The sequence below is a fragment of the Scyliorhinus torazame genome, chromosome 6 (genome assembly GCF_047496885.1).
Source record: "Scyliorhinus torazame isolate Kashiwa2021f chromosome 6, sScyTor2.1, whole genome shotgun sequence".
NCBI classification, from domain to species: domain Eukaryota; kingdom Metazoa; phylum Chordata; class Chondrichthyes; order Carcharhiniformes; family Scyliorhinidae; genus Scyliorhinus; species Scyliorhinus torazame.
Window position 1 is genome coordinate 12,861,244 of NC_092712.1, and position 18,603 is coordinate 12,879,846.

An 18,603-nucleotide genomic window follows, 5' to 3' on the forward strand; every position below is an offset into this window, starting at 1 on the left:
GTGACTTGGAGGGGAGCCTCCAGGTGGTGGGGTTCCCAGGTGTCTGCTGCTCTTGTCCTTCTAGATGGTAGTGGTCGTGGGTTTGGAAGGTGTTGGGTTCGGGAGGTTGCAGGTTAAGTAGGTTGTGGATTAGGGAGACACTGTCCCACTCAACAGGGTGTGAATATTGAAACCGCTGTGTATGGGAGTCAGAGCTGAATTTTTTTAAAAAAAATATATTTTATTCAAAATTTTTGGCCAACCATGACAGTACATTGTGTATCTTTTACACAGTAATATAACAATATAAATAACAATGGCCAGTTTTAAACAAGAAATAAATAATATATAAACAACATCAAAATTAAAAAACAAAACTAAATGGCAACTGCCTTGTCCCAAATAAATACTCTCCAAAAATACAATTCAGCAGTCCAATGTACAATTACCTATAACAACAACCTATACATATTATACATATACACTAACATCCCTGAGAGTCCTTCTGGTTCCTCCCCCCTCCCCCCCCCCCCCCCCAACCCCCCCCCCCCCCCCCCCCTGGGTTGCTGCTGCTGCCTTCTTCTTTTCCATTCCCTCTATCTTTCTGTGAGGTATTCGACGAACGGTTGCCACCGCCTGGTGAACCCTTGAGCCGATCCCCTTAGGACGAACTGAATCCGTTCCAGCTTTATAAACCCTGCCATGTCATTTATCCAGGTCTCCACACCCGGGGGCTTTGCTTCCTTCCACATCAACAGTATCCTGCGCCGGGCTACTAGGGACGCAAAGGCCAAAACATCAGCCTCTTTCGCCTCCTGCACTCCCGGCTCTTCTGCAACCCCGAATATAGCCAACCCCCAGCTTGGTTCGACCTGGACCCCCACCACCTTCGAAAGCACCTTTGCCACCCCCACCCAAAACCCCTGTAGTGCCGGACATGACCAGAACATGTGGGTGTGATTCGCTGGGCTTCTCGAGCATCTCGCACACCTATCCTCTACTCCAAAAAATTTACTGAGCCGTGCTCCAGTCATATGCGCCCTGTGTAACACCTTAAATTGTATCAGGCTTAGCCTGGCACACGAGGACGATGAGTTTACCCTACTTAGGGCATCAGCCCACAGCCCCTCCTCAATCTCCTCCCCCAGCTCTTCTTCCCATTTCCCTTTCAGCTCGTCTACCATAATCTCCCCCTCGTTTGGGCAGCACGGTAGCACAAGTGATTAGCACTGTGGCTTCACAGCGCCAGGGTCCCAGGTTCGATTCCCCGCTGGGTCACTGTCTGTGCGGAGTTTGCACGTTCTCCCCGTGTCCGCGTGGGTTTCCTCCGGGTGCTCCGGTTTCCTCCCACAGTCCAAAGACGTGCAGGTTAGGTGGATTGGCCATGCTAAATTACCCGTAGTGTCCATAAGGGTTGGGAGGGGTTATTGGGTTGCGGGGATAAGGTGGAAGTGAGGGATTAATGTGGGTCGGTGCAGACTCGATGGGCCGAATGGCCTCCTTCTGCACTGTATGTATGTTCTATGTCTCTCATCTCCCTATATATGTCTGACACCTTACCATCCCTCACCCATGTCTTTGAGATCACCCTGTCCTGCACCTCCTGCGTCGGGAGCTGCGGGAATTCCCTCACCTGTTGCCTCGCAAAAGCCCTCAGTTGCATATACCGGAATGCATTCCCTTGGGGCAACCCATATTTCTCGGTCAGCGCTCCCAGACTTGCAAACGTCCCATCTACAAACAGATCTCTCAATTGTGTTACTCCTGCTCTTTGCCATGTTCCAAATCCCCCATCCATTCTCCCCGGAGCAAACCTATGATTATTTCTTATCGGGGACCGCACCAAGGCTCCCGTCTTTCCCCTATGCCGTCTCCATTGCCCCCAAATTTTCAGAGTAGCCACCACCACCGGGCTTGTGGTGTATTTCTTCGGTGAGAACGGCAACGGCGCCGTCACCATGGCTTGTAGGCTAGTCCCCCTACAGGACGCCTTCTCCAATCTCTTCCACGCCGCTCCCTCCTCTTCTCCCATCCACTTACTCACCATTGAGATGTTGGCGGCCCAGTAGTACTCACTCAGGTTCGGTAGTGCCAGCCCCCCCCCTATCCCTGCTACGCTGCAAGAATCCCCTCCTCACTCTCGGGGTCTTCCCGGCCCACACAAAACTCATGATACTCTTCTCAATCCTTTTGAAAAAAGCCTTCGTGATCACCACCGGGAGGCACTGAAACACAAAGAGGAATCTTGGGAGGACCACCATCTTAACCGCCTGCACCCTCCCTGCCATTGACAGGGATACCATGTCCCATCTCTTGAAGTCCTCCTCCATCTGTTCCACCAACCGCGTTAAATTTAACTTATGCAATGTACCCCAATTCTTGGCTATCTGGATCCCCAAGTAGCGAAAGTCCCTTGTTACCTTCCTCAGCAGTAAGTCCTCTATTTCTCTGCTCTGCTCCCCTGGATGCACCACAAACAACTCACTTTTCCCATGTTCAGTTTATATCCTGAAAAATCTCCAAACTCCCCAAGTATCCGCATTATCTCTGGCATCCCCTCCGCCGGGTCCTCCACATACACCAATAAATCGTCCGCGTAAAGAGACACCCAGTGTTCTTCTCCTCCCCTGAGTACTCCCCTCCACTTCCTGGAACCCCTCAATGCTATTGCCAGGGGTTCAATCGCCAGTGCAAACAATAATGGGGACAGAGGGCATCCCTGCCTCGTCCCCCTATGGAGCCGAAAATACGCAGACCCCCGTCCATTCGTGGCCAAGCTCGCCATCGGGGCCCTATACAGCAGCTGTACCCATCTAATATACTCATCTCCAAAGCCAAATCTCCTCAACACTTCCCACAAATAATCCCACTCCACTCTATCAAATGCTTTCTCGGCATCCATCGCCACCACTATCTCCGCTTCCCCCTCTGGTGGGGGTATCATCATTACCCCTAGCAGCCTCCGTATATTCGTATTCAGCTGTCTCCCCTTCACAAACCCAGTTTGGTCCTCATGGACCACCCCCGGGACACAATCCTCTATCCTCATTGCCATTACCTTGGCCAGAATCTTAGCATCCACATTCAGGAGGGAAATAGGCCTATAGGACCCGCATTGCAGCGGGTCTTTTTCCTTCTTTAGGAGAAGCGATATCGTTGCCTCTGACATAGTCGGGGGCAGCTGTCCCCTTTCCTTTGCCTCATTAAAGGTTCTCATCAGTAGCGGGGCGAGCAAGTCCACATATTTCCTATAAAATTCAACTGGGAATCCATCCAGTCCCGGAGCCTTCCCCGCCTGCATGCTCCCAATCCCTTTCACCACTTCCTCCGTCTCAATCTGTGCTCCCAGTCCCACCCTCTCCTGCTCCTCCACCTTAGGGAATTCCAGCTGGTCCAGAAAACACATCATTCTCTCCTTCCCACCCGGGGGCTGAGCTTCATATAATCTTTCATAGAATGCCTTGAACACTCCATTCACTCTCTCCGCTCCCCGCTCCATCTCTCCCTCCTCATCCCTCACTCCCCCTATTTCCCTCGCTGCTCCCCTTTTCCTCAATTGGTGTGCCAGCAACCTGCTCGCCTTCTCCCCATATTCGTACTGTACACCCTGTGCCTTCCTCCACTGTGCCTCTGCAGTACCCATTGTCAGCAAATCAAATTCTACGTGTAGCCTTTGCCTTTCCCTGTACAGTCCCTCCTCCGGTGCCTCCGCGTATTGTCTGTCCACTCTCAGAAGTTCTTTCAGCAACCGCTCCCTTTCCCTACCCTCCTGCTTTCCTTTATGTGCCCTTATTGATATCAGCTCCCCTCTAACCACTGCCTTCAGCGCCTCCCAGACCACTCCCACCTGGACCTCCCCATTATCATTGAGTTCCAAGTACTTTTCAATGCACCCCCTCACCCTTAAGCAAACCCCCTCATCTGCCAATAATCCCATGTCCATTCTCCAGGGTGGACGCCGTTCTTTTTCCTCCCCTATCTCCAAGTCCACCCAATGTGGAGCGTGATCCGAAATAGCTATAGCCGTATAGTCCGTCCCCCTCACCTTCGGGATCAACGCCCTTCCCAAAACAAAAAAGTCTATTCGCGAATAAACTTTGTGGACATAGGAGAAAAACGAAAAGTCCTTACTGCTAGGTCTACTAAATCTCCACGGGTCTACTCCTCCCATCTGCTCCATAAAGTCTTTAAGCACCTTGGCTGCTGCCGGCCTCCTTCTAGTCCTGGACCTCGATCTGTCCAGCCCTGGTTCCAACACCGTATTAAAATCTCCCCCCATTACCAACTTCCCCACCTCTAGGTCCGGGATACGTCCTAACATGCGCCTCATAAAGTTGGCATCATCCCAGTTCGGGGCATATACGTTCACTAAGACCACCGCCTCCCCCTGTAGTTTGCCACTCACCATCACGTATCTGCCCCCGTTATCCGCCACTATAGTCTTTGCCTCGAACATTACCCGCTTCCCCACTAATATAGCCACCCCCCTGTTTTTCGCATCTAGCCCCGAATGGAACACCTGCCCCACCCATCCTTTGCGTAGCCTAACCTGGTCTATCAGTTTCAGGTGCGTCTCCTGTAACATAACCACATCTGCCTTAAGTTTCTTTAGGTGTGCGAGTACCCGTGCCCTCTTTATCGGCCCGTTCAGCCCTCTCACATTCCACGTGATCAGCCGGGTTGGGGGGCTCTTTACCCCCCCCCTTGTCGATTAGCCATCACCTTTTATCCAGCTCCTCACCCGGTTCCCACGCAGCTGTGTCCCCCCCAGGCGGTGCCCTCCCGATCCGCCCACCCCACCCCATACCAGCTCCCCCTTCTCCCCAGCAGCAGCAACCCAGTAAATCCCCCCTCCCACCCCCCCCCCGCTTGATCCCCCACTAGCGTAGTTACACCCCCCATGTTGCTCCCAGAAGTCAGCAAACTCTGGCCGACCTCGGCTTCCCCCCGTGACCTCGGCTCGCACCATGCGACGCCCCCTCCTTCCTGCTTCCCTATTCCCGCCATAATTATCATAGCGCGGGAACAAAGCCCTTCCCTTTTGGCCCCGCCCCCAATGGCCAACGCCCCCAGCTCCTCCACCTCCCTCCCTCCCCCACAACATGGGGAAGAGAGAAAAGTTACCGGGTCGCAGGATTAACAACATAAAACTCCTCTTTCCCCCCTTTTTCCCCCCTCTTCGCCCCCCACATTCGCTCCACCACTTTGTTCAAACGTTCTTTTTTAATAACCCACTCATTCCAATTTTTCTTCCACGATAAAAGTCCACGCTTCATCCGCCGTCTCAAAGTAGTGGTGCCTCCCTCGATATGTGACCCACAGTCTTGCCGGTTGCAGCATTCCAAATGTAATCTTCTTTTTATGAAGCACCGCCTTGGCCCGATTAAAGCTCGCCCTCCTTCTCGCCACCTCCGCACTCCAGTCTTGATAAACGCGGATCACCGCGTTGTCCCACCTACTGCTCCGAGTTTTCTTTGCCCATCTGAGGACCATCTCTCTGTCCTTAAAACGGAGGAATCTCACCACTATGGCTCTAGGAATTTCTCCTGCTCTCGGTCTTCGCGCCATCACTCGGTATGCTCCCTCCACCTCCAGCGGACCCGCCGGGGCCTCCGCTCCCATTAACGAGTGCAGCATCGTGCTCACATATGCTCCGACGTCCGCTCCCTCCACACCTTCAGGAAGACCAAGAATCCTTAAATTCTTCCTCCTCGCATTATTCTCCAGCACCTCCAGCCTTTCCACACATCGTTTCTGATGTGCCTCATGCATCTCTGTCTTCACCACCAGGCCCTGTATGTCGTCCTCATTCTCGGCAGCCTTTGCCTTCACGACCCGAAGCTCCCGCTCCTGGGTCTTTTGCTCATCTTTTAGCCCTTCAATCGCCTGTAATATCGGGGCCAACAGCTCCTTCTTCATTTCCTTTTTGAGTTCTTCCCCGCAGCGTTTCAAAAACTCTTGTTGTTCAGGGCCCCATGTTAAACTGCCACCTTCCGACGCCATCTTGGTTTTTGCTTGCCTTCCTTGCCGCTGCTCTAAAGGATCCACCGCAATCCGGCCACTTCCCTCTCCTTTTTCCATCCGTATCCAGGGGGGATTCCCTTCTGGTTCACCGCACAGTACTTTTAGCCGTTAAAATTGCCGTTGGGGCTCTTATTAAGAGCCCAAAAGTCCGTTCCACCGGGAGCTGCCGAAACGTGCGACTCAGCTGGTCATCGCCGCACCCGGAAGTCGTCAGAGCTGAATTGTCCCACACGGCCACACAACAGGATGTTTAACAGTTTCTCTGTTTGCTGGCTGTCTGCCCTCTTTCCCCGACCCCCACCCCCAGGCTCTGGACCCCCCGCCTGCACCTGAATCCCAGGCGCGCTACACCCCCTCAGTGCTGGATTTTGCTAATCTGTCTCCTCTTTGTGTTTTCAGAGGTGGAAACGCAACATGAAAGGAGAGAGTCCGCTCCACAGAGCCTGTATCAGTGGAAGTTTCAAACTGGCCTCGTCTCTCATTGACCAGGTACGACATCAGAGCGCAGAATGCAGCCCGTCTCACCGCTCCGTCCCCAAATCTCACTGACTCATTCATCGATTCATTTGATTTATTGTCACATGTACCGAAGTTCAGTGAAAAGTATTTTTCTGTGGCCGGGGGAACGTACACAGTACGTACACAGTACATAGAACATACAGTGCAGAAGGAGGCCATTCGGCCCATCGAGCCTGCACCGACCCACTTAAGCCCTCACTTCCACCCGATCTCCATAACCCAGGAACCCCTCCTAACCTTTTTGGACACTAAGGGGCAATTTATCGCGGCCACTCCACCTAACCTGCACATCTTTGGACTGTGGGAGGAAACCGGAGCACCCGGAGGAAACCCACGCACACACGGGGAGGACGTGCAGACTCCGCACAGACAGTGACCCAGTGGGGAATCGACCCCGGGTCCCTGGAGATGTGAAGCGACAGTGCTAACCACTGTGCTACCGTGCTGCCTACACAGAAGACTAAAAAGAATAATTGACAAAGTACATTGACAAATGGTACATCGACAAACAGTGATTGGTGACAGTGCGGAACAAGGGGCCAAACAAAGCAAATACATGAACAAGAGCAGCATAGGGTGTGGTGAATAGTGTCCTTACAGGGAACAGATCAGTCCGAGGGGGAGTCGTTGAGGAGTCCAGTAGCTGTGGGGAAGAAGCTGTTCCTATGTCTGGATGTGCGGGTCTTCAGACTTCTGTACGTTCTGCCCAATGGAAGAGTCTGGAAGAGGGGAAAGCCTGGTTTGGAGGGGTCTCTGACAATGCTGTCTGCCTTCCTGAGGCAGCGGGAGGTGTAGACAGAATCAATGTGGCAGAAAAATGCTGATCCCATTCTGTAAATCAGTGCTGAGGGAGTGCCGCACTGTCAGAGGGTCAGTACTGAGGGAGTGCTGCACTGTCAGAGGGTCAGTACTGAGGGAGTGCCGCAATGTCAGAGGGTCAGTACTGAGGGAGCGCTGCACTGTCAGAGGGTCAGTACTGAGGGAGTGCTGCACTGTCAGAGAGTCAGTACTGAGGGAGTGCTGCACTGTCAGAGGGTCAGTACTGAGGGAGTGCTGCACTGTCAGAGGGTCAGTACTGAGGGAGTGCTGCACTGTCAGAGGGTCAGTACTGAGGGAGTGCCGCAATGTCAGAGGGTCAGTACTGAGGGAGTGCCGCAATGTCAGAGGGTCAGTACTGAGGGAGTGCTGCACTGTCAGAGGGTCAGTACTGAGGGAGTGCTGCACTGTCAGAGGGTCAGTACTGAGGGAGTGCTGCACTGTCAGAGGGTCAGTACTGAGGGAGTGCTGCACTGTCAGAGGGTCAGTACTGAGGGAGTGCCGCACTGTTAGAGGGTCAGTACTGAGGGAGTGCCGCAATGTCAGAGGGTCAGTACTGAGGGAGTGCCGCAATGTCAGAGGGTCAGTACTGAGGGAGTGCTGCACTGTCAGAGGGTCAGTACTGAGGGAGTGCTGCACTGTCAGAGGGTCAGTACTGAGGGAGTGCTGCACTGTCAGAGGGTCAGTACTGAGGGAGTGCTGCACTGTCAGAGGGTCAGTACTGAGGGAGTGCCGCACTGTCAGAGGGTCAGTACTGAGGGAGTGCTGCACTGTCAGAGGGTCAGTACTGAGGGAGTGCTGCACTGTCAGAGGGTCAGTACTGAGGGAGTGCCGCACTGTTAGAGGGTCAGTACTGAGGGAGTGCCGCACTGTCAGAGGGTCAGTATTGAGGGGGTGCTACACTGTCAGAGGGTCAGTACTGAGGGAGCGCTGCACTGTCAGAGGGTCAGTACTGAGGGGGTGCTGCACTGTCAGAGAGTCAGTACTGAGGGAGTGCCGCACTGTCAGAGGATCAGTACTGAGGGAGTGCTGCACTGTCAGAGGGTCAGTACTGAGGGTGTGCTGCACTGTCAGAGGGTCAGTACTGAGGGAGTGCTGCACTGTCAGAGGCTCAGTACTAAGGGAGTGCTGCACTGTCAGTGGAGCAGTACTGAGGGAGTGCCGCACTGTCAGAGGGTCAGTACTGAGGGAGTGCTGCACTGTCAGGGGGTCAGTACTGAGGGAGTGCCGCACTGTCAGAGGGTCAGAACTGAGGGAGTGCTGCACTGTCAGAGGGTCAGTACTGAGGGAGTGCCGCACTGTCAGAGGGTCAGTACTGAGGGGGTGCTGCACTGTCAGAGGGTCAGAACTGAGGGAGTGCTGCACTGCCAGAGGGTCAGTATTGAGGGAGTGCCGCACTGTCAGAGGGTCAGTACTGAGGGGGTGCTGCACTGTCAGAGGGTCAGTACTGAGGGGGTGCTGCACTGTCAGAGGGTCAGTACTGAGGGAGTACCGCACTGTCAGAGGGTCAGTACTGAGGGAGTGCTGCTCTGTCAGAGGGTCAGTACTGAGGGAGTGCTGCACTGTCAGAGGGTCAGTACTGAGGGAGTGCTGCTCTGTCAGAGGGTCAGTACTGAGGGAGTGCTGCACTGTCAGAGGGTCAGTACTGAGGGAGTGCTGCTCTGTCAGAGGGTCAGTATTGAGGGAGTGCTGCCCTGTCAGAGGGTCAGTATTGAGGGAGTGCTGCCCTGTCAGAGGGTCAGTACTGAGGGAGTGCTGCACTGTCAGAGGGTCAGTACTGAGGGAGTGCCGCACTGTCAGAGGGTCAGTACTGAGGGAGTGCCGCACTGTCAGAGGGTCAGTACTGAGGGAGTGCTGCACTGTCAGAGGGTCAGTACTGAGGGAGTGTCGCACTGTCAGAGGGTCAGTACTGAGGGAGTGTCGCACTGTCAGAGGGTCAGTACTGAGGGAGTGCTGCAGTGTTGCATGCTGTGTGTTTCTAATCGGGTTTACACTGATGCCCTGTCTGCCTCTGCGACTGACATTTCAAGTGTTCTGCGATTGTCCTGACCAAGCTCAGTGAATGTGCCCAATTGCCGATTGCTGCCTCCGCTCACTCTCCTTGTCTGTGACACCCAGGTCATCGGCAGGTAGGGAGCAGAGTGAGTCTGTCTGGGAACGATATAAAGACTAATCTGTGTGTGAATCGCTCTCTGCAGGGCCACCCGCTAATTCTCCGGGATTACGCCGGCTGGACACCCCTTCACGAAGCTTGTAACCATGGCCACCTGGGTAAGACATTCACAATTGCTTCAAACACAATGTCCGGAATGTTCCGGCCGCACCACCACAGGATCTGTGGGAGAAATGTTGCCATTAGCAACTGTCCATGGACTTTGAGCTGAGCGGCCCATCCCTGCGGTGGGAGTGGCCAGAACATGGCGGCCAATGACCGTGTGAGTGCGAAACGGCAGAGCTGGTTTGGAGTGGAGCAACACAGCAGGATCGGTGATCGGGGGGGAATGGCTTCCGACGTCGGATTCGGGGTCCGCGCCGGTTTGACGCCGGACCGCGATGCTCCACCGCCGATGGCCCGGGTTCCTGACCGCGGGGAACACGTGTGGTCCCAGTGGTCGGGAAACAGGCGTGCCGGCTGCGTCCAGCACCGCCGAACTCGGCAAGCCGTGCCGCTGCCTGGGGGGGGGGAGTGGTGGGGGGAGTGGGGGGGGTGGGGGGAGTGGTGGGGGTGGGGGGAGTGGTGGGGGGGGGTGGTGGGGGGTGGGGGGAGTGGTGGGGGTGGGGGGAGTGGGGGGGTGGGGGGAGTGGGGGGGTGGGGGGAGTGGGGGGGTGGGGGGAGTGGGGGGGGGTGGGGGGAGTGGGGGGGGTGGGGGGGGTGGGGGGAGTGGGGGGGGTGGGGGAGTGGGGGGGGTGGGGGGAGTGGTGGTGGGTGGGGGGAGTGGGGGGGGTGGGGGGAGTGGGGGGGGTGGGGGGAGTGGGGGGGGTGGGGGGAGTGGGGGGGGTGGGGGGAGTGGTGGGGGGTGGGGGGAGTGGGGGGGGGTGGGGGGAGTGGGGGGGGTGGGGGGGGTGGGGGGATACGTGGTCCAGCGCGGCCGTCGCCGTGTTTGGCGGTGCGACCGAAGGGGGTGCGAGCCTGCGAGCGTGTGAGGGTGTGAGTGTGTGAGTGTGTGAGTGTGCGAGCGTGCGAGCGTGCGAGCGTGCGAGGGTGCGAGCGTGCGAGTGTGTGAGTGTGCGAGCGTGCGAGCGTGCGAGGGTGTGAGTGTGCGAGCGTGCGAGCGTGCGAGGGTGCGAGTGTGTGAGGGTGCGAGCGTGCAAGGGTGCGAGCGTGTGAGGGTGCGAGCGTGCGAGCGTGCGAGTGTGCAGCTCGGGTCCCGCCGATTCTCCGGCCGTTCTCCGTGCGATCCGCGGGTGTTCCACGCGGCTCTGCTGCTGGACCGTCGCCGGTCCCGGAATCGGCGAGGGATTCGCACCGATTTTCCCGTCGCGGAACACCGCGGTTCTCCGTTGGAGCCAGCACTTAGCCTCATCCGCCCAGGATGTTTCCCGTGTCCAGTGTTTCCATGGAGGTGAAAATATCAAATCTTCTCCCAGATGTTCCTGATGTCCACCTGGTGGAATAAATCTGCCACCAACAAGATTCGTGGAGGAGCAGCAGGCAGATGGATGTTATTTCTTTCCCAATTCTTTCCCAGGATGTGCACGTCGCTGGTTTGGCCCAGCTTTTATTGCCCATCCCTAGTTGCCCTTCAGAAGGTGGGGGTGAGCTGCCTTCTTGAACCGCTGCACCCCTGAGGTGTAGGTGCACCCACTGTGCTGTTAGGGAGGGAGTTCCAGGATGTTTCCCCAGCGACAGTGAAGGAACGGCGATATATTTCCTGGGTGGTGAGTGACTTGGAGGGGAACCTCCAGGTGGTGGGGTTCCCAGGTATCTGCTGCTCTTGTCCTGCTAGATGGTAGCGTCATAGAGTCATAGATGTTTACAGCACGGAAACAGGCCCTTCGGCCCAGCTTGTCCATGCCGCCCCATTTCTATCACTGAGCTAGTCCCACTTGCCCACATTTGGCCCGTATCCCTCTATACCCACCCTGCCCATGTAACTGTCTAACTGCTTTTTAAAAGACACAATTGTACCCGCCTCTACCACTGCCCCTGGCAGCTCGTTCCAGACACTCACCACCCTCGGTGTGAAATAATTGCCCCCCTGGACCCTTTTGTATCTCTCCCCTCTTACCTTTAACCTGTGCCCTCTAGTTTTAGACTCCTCTACCTTTGGGGAAAGATGTTGACTATCTACCTTATCTATGCCCCTCATTATTTTATAGACCTCTATAAGATCACCCCTGAGCCTCCTCTGCTCCAGGGAAAAAAGTCCCAGTCTATCCAGCCTCTCCTTATAACTCAAACCATCAAGTCCCGGTAACATCCTCGTAAATCTTTTCTGCACTCTTTCTAGTTTAATAATATCCTTTCCATAATAGGGTGACCAGAATTGCACACAGTATTCCAAGTGTGGCCGTACCAGTGCCTTGTACAACTTCAACAAGACGTCCCAACTCCTGTATTCAATGTTCTGACCAATGAAACCAAGCATGCCGAATGCCTTCTTCACCACCCTGTCCACCTGCGACTCCACCTTCAAGGAGCTATGAACCTGTACTCCTAGATCTCTTTGTTCTATAACTCTCCCCAACGCCATACCATTAACTGAGTAGGTCCTGGCCTGATTCGATCTGCCAAAATGCACCACCTCACATTTATCCAAATTAAACTCCATCTGCCATTCATCGGCCCACTGGCCTAATTGATCAAGATCCCGTTGCAATCCTAGATAACCTTCTTCACTATCCACTGTGCCACCAATCTTGGTGTTACCTGCAAACGTATTAACCATGCCTCCTAAATTCTCATCCAAATCATTAATATATATAACAAATAACAGTGGACCCAGCACCGATCCCTGAGGCACACAGCTGGTCACCACCCTCCACAACCTCCCTTTGGCTTCGGTTGTGGGTTTGGAAGGTGCTGCCTGAGGAACCTTGGTGAGTTCCTGCGGTGCATCTTGTAGATGGTGCACACGGCTGCCACTGTGCGTCGGTGGTGGAGGGAGTGAATGTTTGTGGAAGGGGGAGCCAATCAAGCAGCTGCTTTGTCCTGGATGGTGTTGAGCTTCCTGAGTTTTGTTGGAGCTGCTCTCACCCAGGCAAGTGGAGAGTATTCCATCACACTCCTGACTTGTGCCTTGTCGATGGTGGGCAGGCTTTGGGGGGTCAGGAGGTGAGTTACTCTCCGCAGCCTCTGACCTGCCAAAGCCGAGTCCTCAGCCCCAGGGATACTGCCCAGTAGGAGATGAGCTTCAGGGTGAGTGGGATTGACAGTGGCTGCTGAATGTCAGGAAGCAGTGAACAGCTTGTGCTAAACCAGCAGACTGCAGCCTGTGGTGTGAGGGAGAACACGTGGAATTGGGTTAGTGAGCAGGCTGGATTCAGGAAAACCGGACTGGGCACGGAACACCCACAAGTGAGAGCTTCACTATTCCTGCCTGGGGTGGTGGACCGGGAAGAGGACCCTGTCTGGAGGTTTGAGTGGTTGAACAGAAACCCGTTATTGTTTCCACACAGCAATGTCCACATGGGGAAGGTGTAGCCCTTTTTAAAAAATGCGGGGGGGCTTCTGCCCGGGCCGGAGGGGGTAGCGAAGGTGGCCAGGGGATAGGCTGTGGGGTCGGGGGGCGGGGGAAAGGGAACGCCATCGCCGCAGCTGGCAAGGCAGCCATGCAGCTGCGCACATCGCAAACAGACCACTTTCAACCTGGTGCCATGGGTCGTACAGGTGCCCCCGAGGCCGCACCCCTCGATGCCCTCTGGCCCAGGACAACCCATCAGCTAATGGGCGGCTCCAGCACCGTGCCAGCTTGTTGTCTCGGTGAGTGTGTGTGGGGAGTGTAATGTGTGTGCGAGGCTCGGTGAGTGTGTGTGGGGAGTGTAATGTGTGTGTGCGGCTGGGATGAGTGTGTGTGGGGAGTGTAATGTGTGTGCGGCTGGGAGAGTGTGTGTGGGGAGTGTAATGTGTGTGTGCGGCTGGGATGAGTGTGTGTGGGGAGTGTAATGTGTGTGTGCGGCTGGGATGAGTGTGTGTGGGGAGTGTAATGTGTGTGTGCGAGGCTGGGATGAGTGTGTGTGGGGAGTGTAATGTGTGTGTGCGGCTGGGATGAGTGTGTGTGGGGAGTGTAATGTGTGTGTGCGGCTGGGATGAGTGTGTGTGGGGAGTGTAATGTGTGTGTGCGGCTGGGATGAGTGTGTATGGGGAGTGTAATGTGTGTGTGCGGCTGGGATGAGTGTGTGTGGGGAGTGTAATGTGTGTGTGTGGCTCGGATGAGTGTGTGTGGGGAGTGTAATGTGTGTGTGCGGCTGGGATGAGTGTGTGTGAGGAGTGTAATGTGTGTGTGTGGCTGGGTGAGTGTGTGTGGGGGGTGTAATGTGTGTGCGGCTGGGATGAGTGTGTGTGGGGGGTGTAATGTGTGTGTGTGGCTGGGTGAGTGTGTGTGGGGAGTGTAATGTGTGTGTGCGGCTGGGATGAGTGTGTGTGGGGAGTGTAATGTGTGTGTGCGGCTGGGATGAGTGTGTGTGGGGAGTGTAATGTGTGTGTGCGGCTGGGATGAGTGTGTGTGGGGAGTGTAATGTGTGTGTGTGGCTCGGATGAGTGTGTGTGGGGAGTGTAATGTGTGTGTGCGGCTGGGATGAGTGTGTGTGGGGAGTGTAATGTGTGTGTGCGGCTGGGTGTGTGTGTGTGGGGAGTGTAATGTGTGTGTGCGGCTGGGATGAGTGTGTGTGGGGAGTGTAATGTGTGTGCGGCTGGGATGAGTGTGTGTGGGGAGTGTAATGTGTGTGTGCGGCTGGGTGTGTGTGTGTGGGGAGTGTAATGTGTGTGTGCGGCTGGGATGAGTGTGTGTGGGGAGTGTAATGTGTGTGTGCGGCTGGGATGAGTGTGTGTGGGGAGTGTAATGTGTGTGTGCGGCTGGGATGAGTGTGTGTGGGGAGTGTAATGTGTGTGTGTGGCTGGGATGAGTGTGTGTGGGGAGTGTAATGTGTGTGTGCGGCTGGGATGAGTGTGTGTGGGGAGTGTAATGTGTGTGTGTGGCTGGGATGAGTGTGTGTGGGGAGTGTAATGTGTGTGTGCGGCTGGGATGAGTGTGTGTGGGGAGTGTAATGTGTGTGTGCGGCTGGGGTGAGTGTGTGTGGGGAGTGTAATGTGTGTGTGCGGCTGGGGTGAGTGTGTGTGGGGAGTGTAATGTGTGTGTGCGGCTGGGATGAGTGTGTGTGGGGAGTGTAATGTGTGTGTGCGAGGCTGGGATGAGTGTGTGTGGGGAGTGTAATGTGTGTGTGCGGCTGGGATGAGTGTGTGTGGGGAGTGTAATGTGTGTGTGCGGCTGGGATGAGTGTGTGTGGGGATTGTAATGTGTGTGTGCGGCTGGGATGAGTGTGTATGGGGAGTGTAATGTGTGTGTGCGGCTGGGATGAGTGTGTGTGGGGAGTGTAATGTGTGTGTGTGGCTCGGATGAGTGTGTGTGGGGAGTGTAATGTGTGTGTGCGGCTGGGATGAGTGTGTGTGGGGAGTGTAATGTGTGTGTGTGGCTGGGTGAGTGTGTGTGGGGAGTGTAATGTGTGTGCGGCTGGGATGAGTGTGTGTGGGGGGTGTAATGTGTGTGTGTGGCTGGGTGAGTGTGTGTGGGGAGTGTAATGTGTGTGTGCGGCTGGGATGAGTGTGTGTGGGGAGTGTAATGTGTGTGTGCGGCTGGGATGAGTGTGTGTGGGGAGTGTAATGTGTGTGTGCGGCTGGGATGAGTGTGTGTGGGGAGTGTAATGTGTGTGTGGCTCGGATGAGTGTGTGTGGGGAGTGTAATGTGTGTGTGCGGCTGGGATGAGTGTGTGTGGGGAGTGTAATGTGTGTGTGCGGCTGGGTGTGTGTGTGTGGGGAGTGTAATGTGTGTGTGCGGCTGGGATGAGTGTGTGTGGGGAGTGTAATGTGTGTGCGGCTGGGATGTGTGTGTGTGGGGAGTGTAATGTGTGTGTGCGGCTGGGTGTGTGTGTGTGGGGAGTGTAATGTGTGTGTGCGGCTGGGATGACTGTGTGTGGGGAGTGTAATGTGTGTGTGCGGCTGGGATGAGTGTGTGTGGGGAGTGTAATGTGTGTGTGCGGCTGGGATGAGTGTGTGTGGGGAGTGTAATGTGTGTGTGTGGCTGGGATGAGTGTGTGTGGGGAGTGTAATGTGTGTGTGCGGCTGGGATGAGTGTGTGTGGGGAGTGTAATGTGTGTGTGTGGCTGGGATGAGTGTGTGTGGGGAGTGTAATGTGTGTGTGCGGCTGGGATGAGTGTGTGTGGGGAGTGTAATGTGTGTGTGCGAGGCTGGGATGAGTGTGTGTGGGGAGTGTAATGTGTGTGTGCGGCTGGGATGAGTGTGTGTGGGGAGTGTAATGTGTGTGTGCGGCTGGGATGAGTGTGTGTGGGGAGTGTAATGTGTATGTGCGACTGGGATGAGTGTGTGTGGGGAGTGTAATGTGTGTGTGCGGCTGGGATGAGTGTGTGTGGGGAGTGTAATGTGTGTGTGCGGCTGGGATGAGTGTGTGTGGGGAGTGTAATGTGTATGTGCGGCTGGGATGTGTGTGTGTGGGGAGTGTAATGTGTATGTGCGGCTGGGATGAGTGTGTGTGGGGAGTGTAATGTGCGTGTGCGGCTGGGATGAGTGTGTGTGGGGAGTGTAATGTGTATGTGCGGCTGGGATGAGTGTGTGTGGGGAGTGTAATGTGTATGTGCGACTGGGATGAGTGTGTGTGGGGAGTGTAATGTGTATGTGCGGCTGGGATGTGTGTGTGTGGGGAGTGTAATGTGTATGTGCGGCTGGGATGAGTGTGTGTGGGGAGTGTAATGTGTGTGTGCGGCTGGGATGAGTGTGTGTGGGGAGTGTAATGTGTGTGTGCGGCTGGGATGAGTGTGTGTGGGGAGTGTAATGTGTATGTGCGGCTGGGATGAGTGTGTGTGGGGAGTGTAATGTGTGTGTGCGGCTGGGATGAATGTGTGTGGGGAGTGTAATGTGTATGTGCGGCTGGGATGAGTGTGTGTGGGGAGTGTAATGTGTGTGTGCGGCTGGGGTGAGTGTGTGTGGGGAGTGTAATGTGTATGTGCGACTGGGATGAGTGTGTGTGGGGAGTGTAATGTGTATGTGCGGCTGGGATGTGTGTGTGTGGGGAGTGTAATGTGTATGTGCGGCTGGGATGAGTGTGTGTGGGGAGTGTAATGTGTGTGTGCGGCTGGGGTGAGTGTGTGTGGGGAGTGTAATGTGTATGTGCGACTGGGATGAGTGTGTGTGGGGAGTGTAATGTGTATGTGCGGCTGGGATGTGTGTGTGTGGGGAGGGTAATGTGTATGTGCGGCTGGGATGAGTGTGTGTGGGGAGTGTAATGTGTGTGTGCGGCTGGGATGAGTGTGTGTGGGGAGTGTAATGTGTATGTGCGGCTGGGATGAGTGTGTGTGGGGAGTGTAATGTGTATGTGCGACTGGGATGAGTGTGTGTGGGGAGTGTAATGTGTATGTGCGGCTGGGATGTGTGTGTGTGGGGAGTGTAATGTGTATGTGCGGCTGGGATGAGTGTGTGTGGGGAGTGTAATGTGTGTGTGTGGCTGGGTGAGTGTGTGTGGGGAGTGTAATGTGTATGTGCGGCTGGGATGAGTGTGTGTGGGGAGTGTAATGTGTGTGTGTGGCTGGGTGAGTGTGTGTGGGGAGTGTAATGTGTGTGTGTGGCTGGGTGAGTGTGTGTGGGGAGTGTAATGTGTATGTGCGGCTGGGATGAGTGTGTGTGGGGAGTGTAATGTGTGTGTGTGGCTGGGTGAGTGTGTGTGGGGAGTGTAATGTGTATGTGCGGCTGGGGTGAGTGTGTGTGGGGAGTGTAATGTGTGAGTGCGGCTGGGATGAGTGTGTGTGGGGAGTGTAATGTGTGTGTGCGGCTGGGGTGAGTGTGTGTGGGGAGTGTAATGTGTATGTGCGGCTGGGATGAGTGTGTGTGGGGAGTGTAATGTGTGTGTGCGGCTGGGATGTGTGTGTGTGGGGAGTGTAATGTGTGTGCGAGGCTGGGGTGAGTGTGTGTGGGGAGTGTAATGTGTATGTGCGGCTGGGATGTGTGTGTGTGGGGAGTGTAATGTGTGTGTGCGGCTGGGATGAGTGTGTGTGGGAAGTGTAATGTGTGTGCGGCTGGGTGTGTGTGTGTGGGGAGTGTAATGTGTGTGTGGATGGGATGAGTGTGTGTGGGGAGTGTAATGTGTGTGCGGCTGGGTGAGTGTGTGTGGGGAGAGTAATGTGTGTGTGCGGCTGGGTGAGTGTGTGTGGGGAGTGTAATGTGTGTGTGCGGCTGGGTGTGTGTGTGGGGAGTGTAATGTGTGTGTGCGGCTGGGTGAGTGTGTGTGGGGAGTGTAATGTGTGTGTGCGGCTGGGATGAGTGTGTGTGAGGAGTGTAATGTGTGTGTGTAGCTGGGTGAGTGTGTGTGGGGAGTGTAATGTGTGTGTGTAGCTGAGTGAGTGTGCGTGGGGAGTGTAATGTGTGTGCGGCTGGGATGAGTGTGTGTGGGGAGTGTAATGTGTGTGTGCGGCTGGGATGAGTGTGTGTAGGGAGTGTAATGTGTGTGTGCGGCTGGGATGAGTGTGTGTGGGGAGTGTAATGTGTGTGTGAGGCTGGGATGAGTGTGTGTGGGAGCGTAATGTGTGTGTGCGGCTGGGATGAGTGTGTGTGGGGAGTGTAATGTGTGTGTGCGGCTGGGATGAGTGTGTGTGGGGAGTGTAATGTGTGTGTGCGGCTGGGTGTGTGTGTGTGGGGAGTGTAATGTGTGTGTGTGGATGGGATGAGTGTGTGTGGGGAGTGTAATGTGTATGTGCGGCTGGGGTGAGTGTGTGTGGGGAGTGTAATGTGTGTGTGCGAGGCTGGGATGAGTGTGTGTGGGGAGTGTAATGTGTGTGTGTGGCTAGGGTGAGTGTGTGTGGGGAGTGTAATGTGTGTGCGAGGCTGGGTGAGTGTGTGTGGGGAGTGTAATGTGTGTGCGAGGCTGGGATGAGTGTGTGTGGGGAGTGTAATGTGTGTGGGGAGTGTAATGTGTATGCGAGGCTGGGATGAGTGTGTGTGGGGAGTGTAATGTGTGTGTGCGGCTGGGATGAGTGTGTGTGGGGAGTGTAATGTGTGTGTGCGGCTGGGGTGAGTGTGTGCGTGGAGTGTAATGTGTGTGT

At 55.3% G+C, this 18,603-nt stretch overlaps 1 protein-coding gene across 1 annotated transcript in view; it reads left to right on the forward strand.

The window, feature by feature from the left end:
• The window catches only part of LOC140424673 (tonsoku-like protein), a 473,953-nt gene that overhangs the window by 341,594 nt on the left and 113,756 nt on the right, over positions 1 to 18,603 (forward strand). The window contains exons 13-14 of the mRNA XM_072507940.1: positions 6,403 to 6,492; positions 9,537 to 9,609. Of these exons, the coding sequence (XP_072364041.1) occupies positions 6,403 to 6,492; positions 9,537 to 9,609 (163 nt within the window). The remainder of the gene's footprint in view (positions 1 to 6,402; positions 6,493 to 9,536; positions 9,610 to 18,603) is intronic.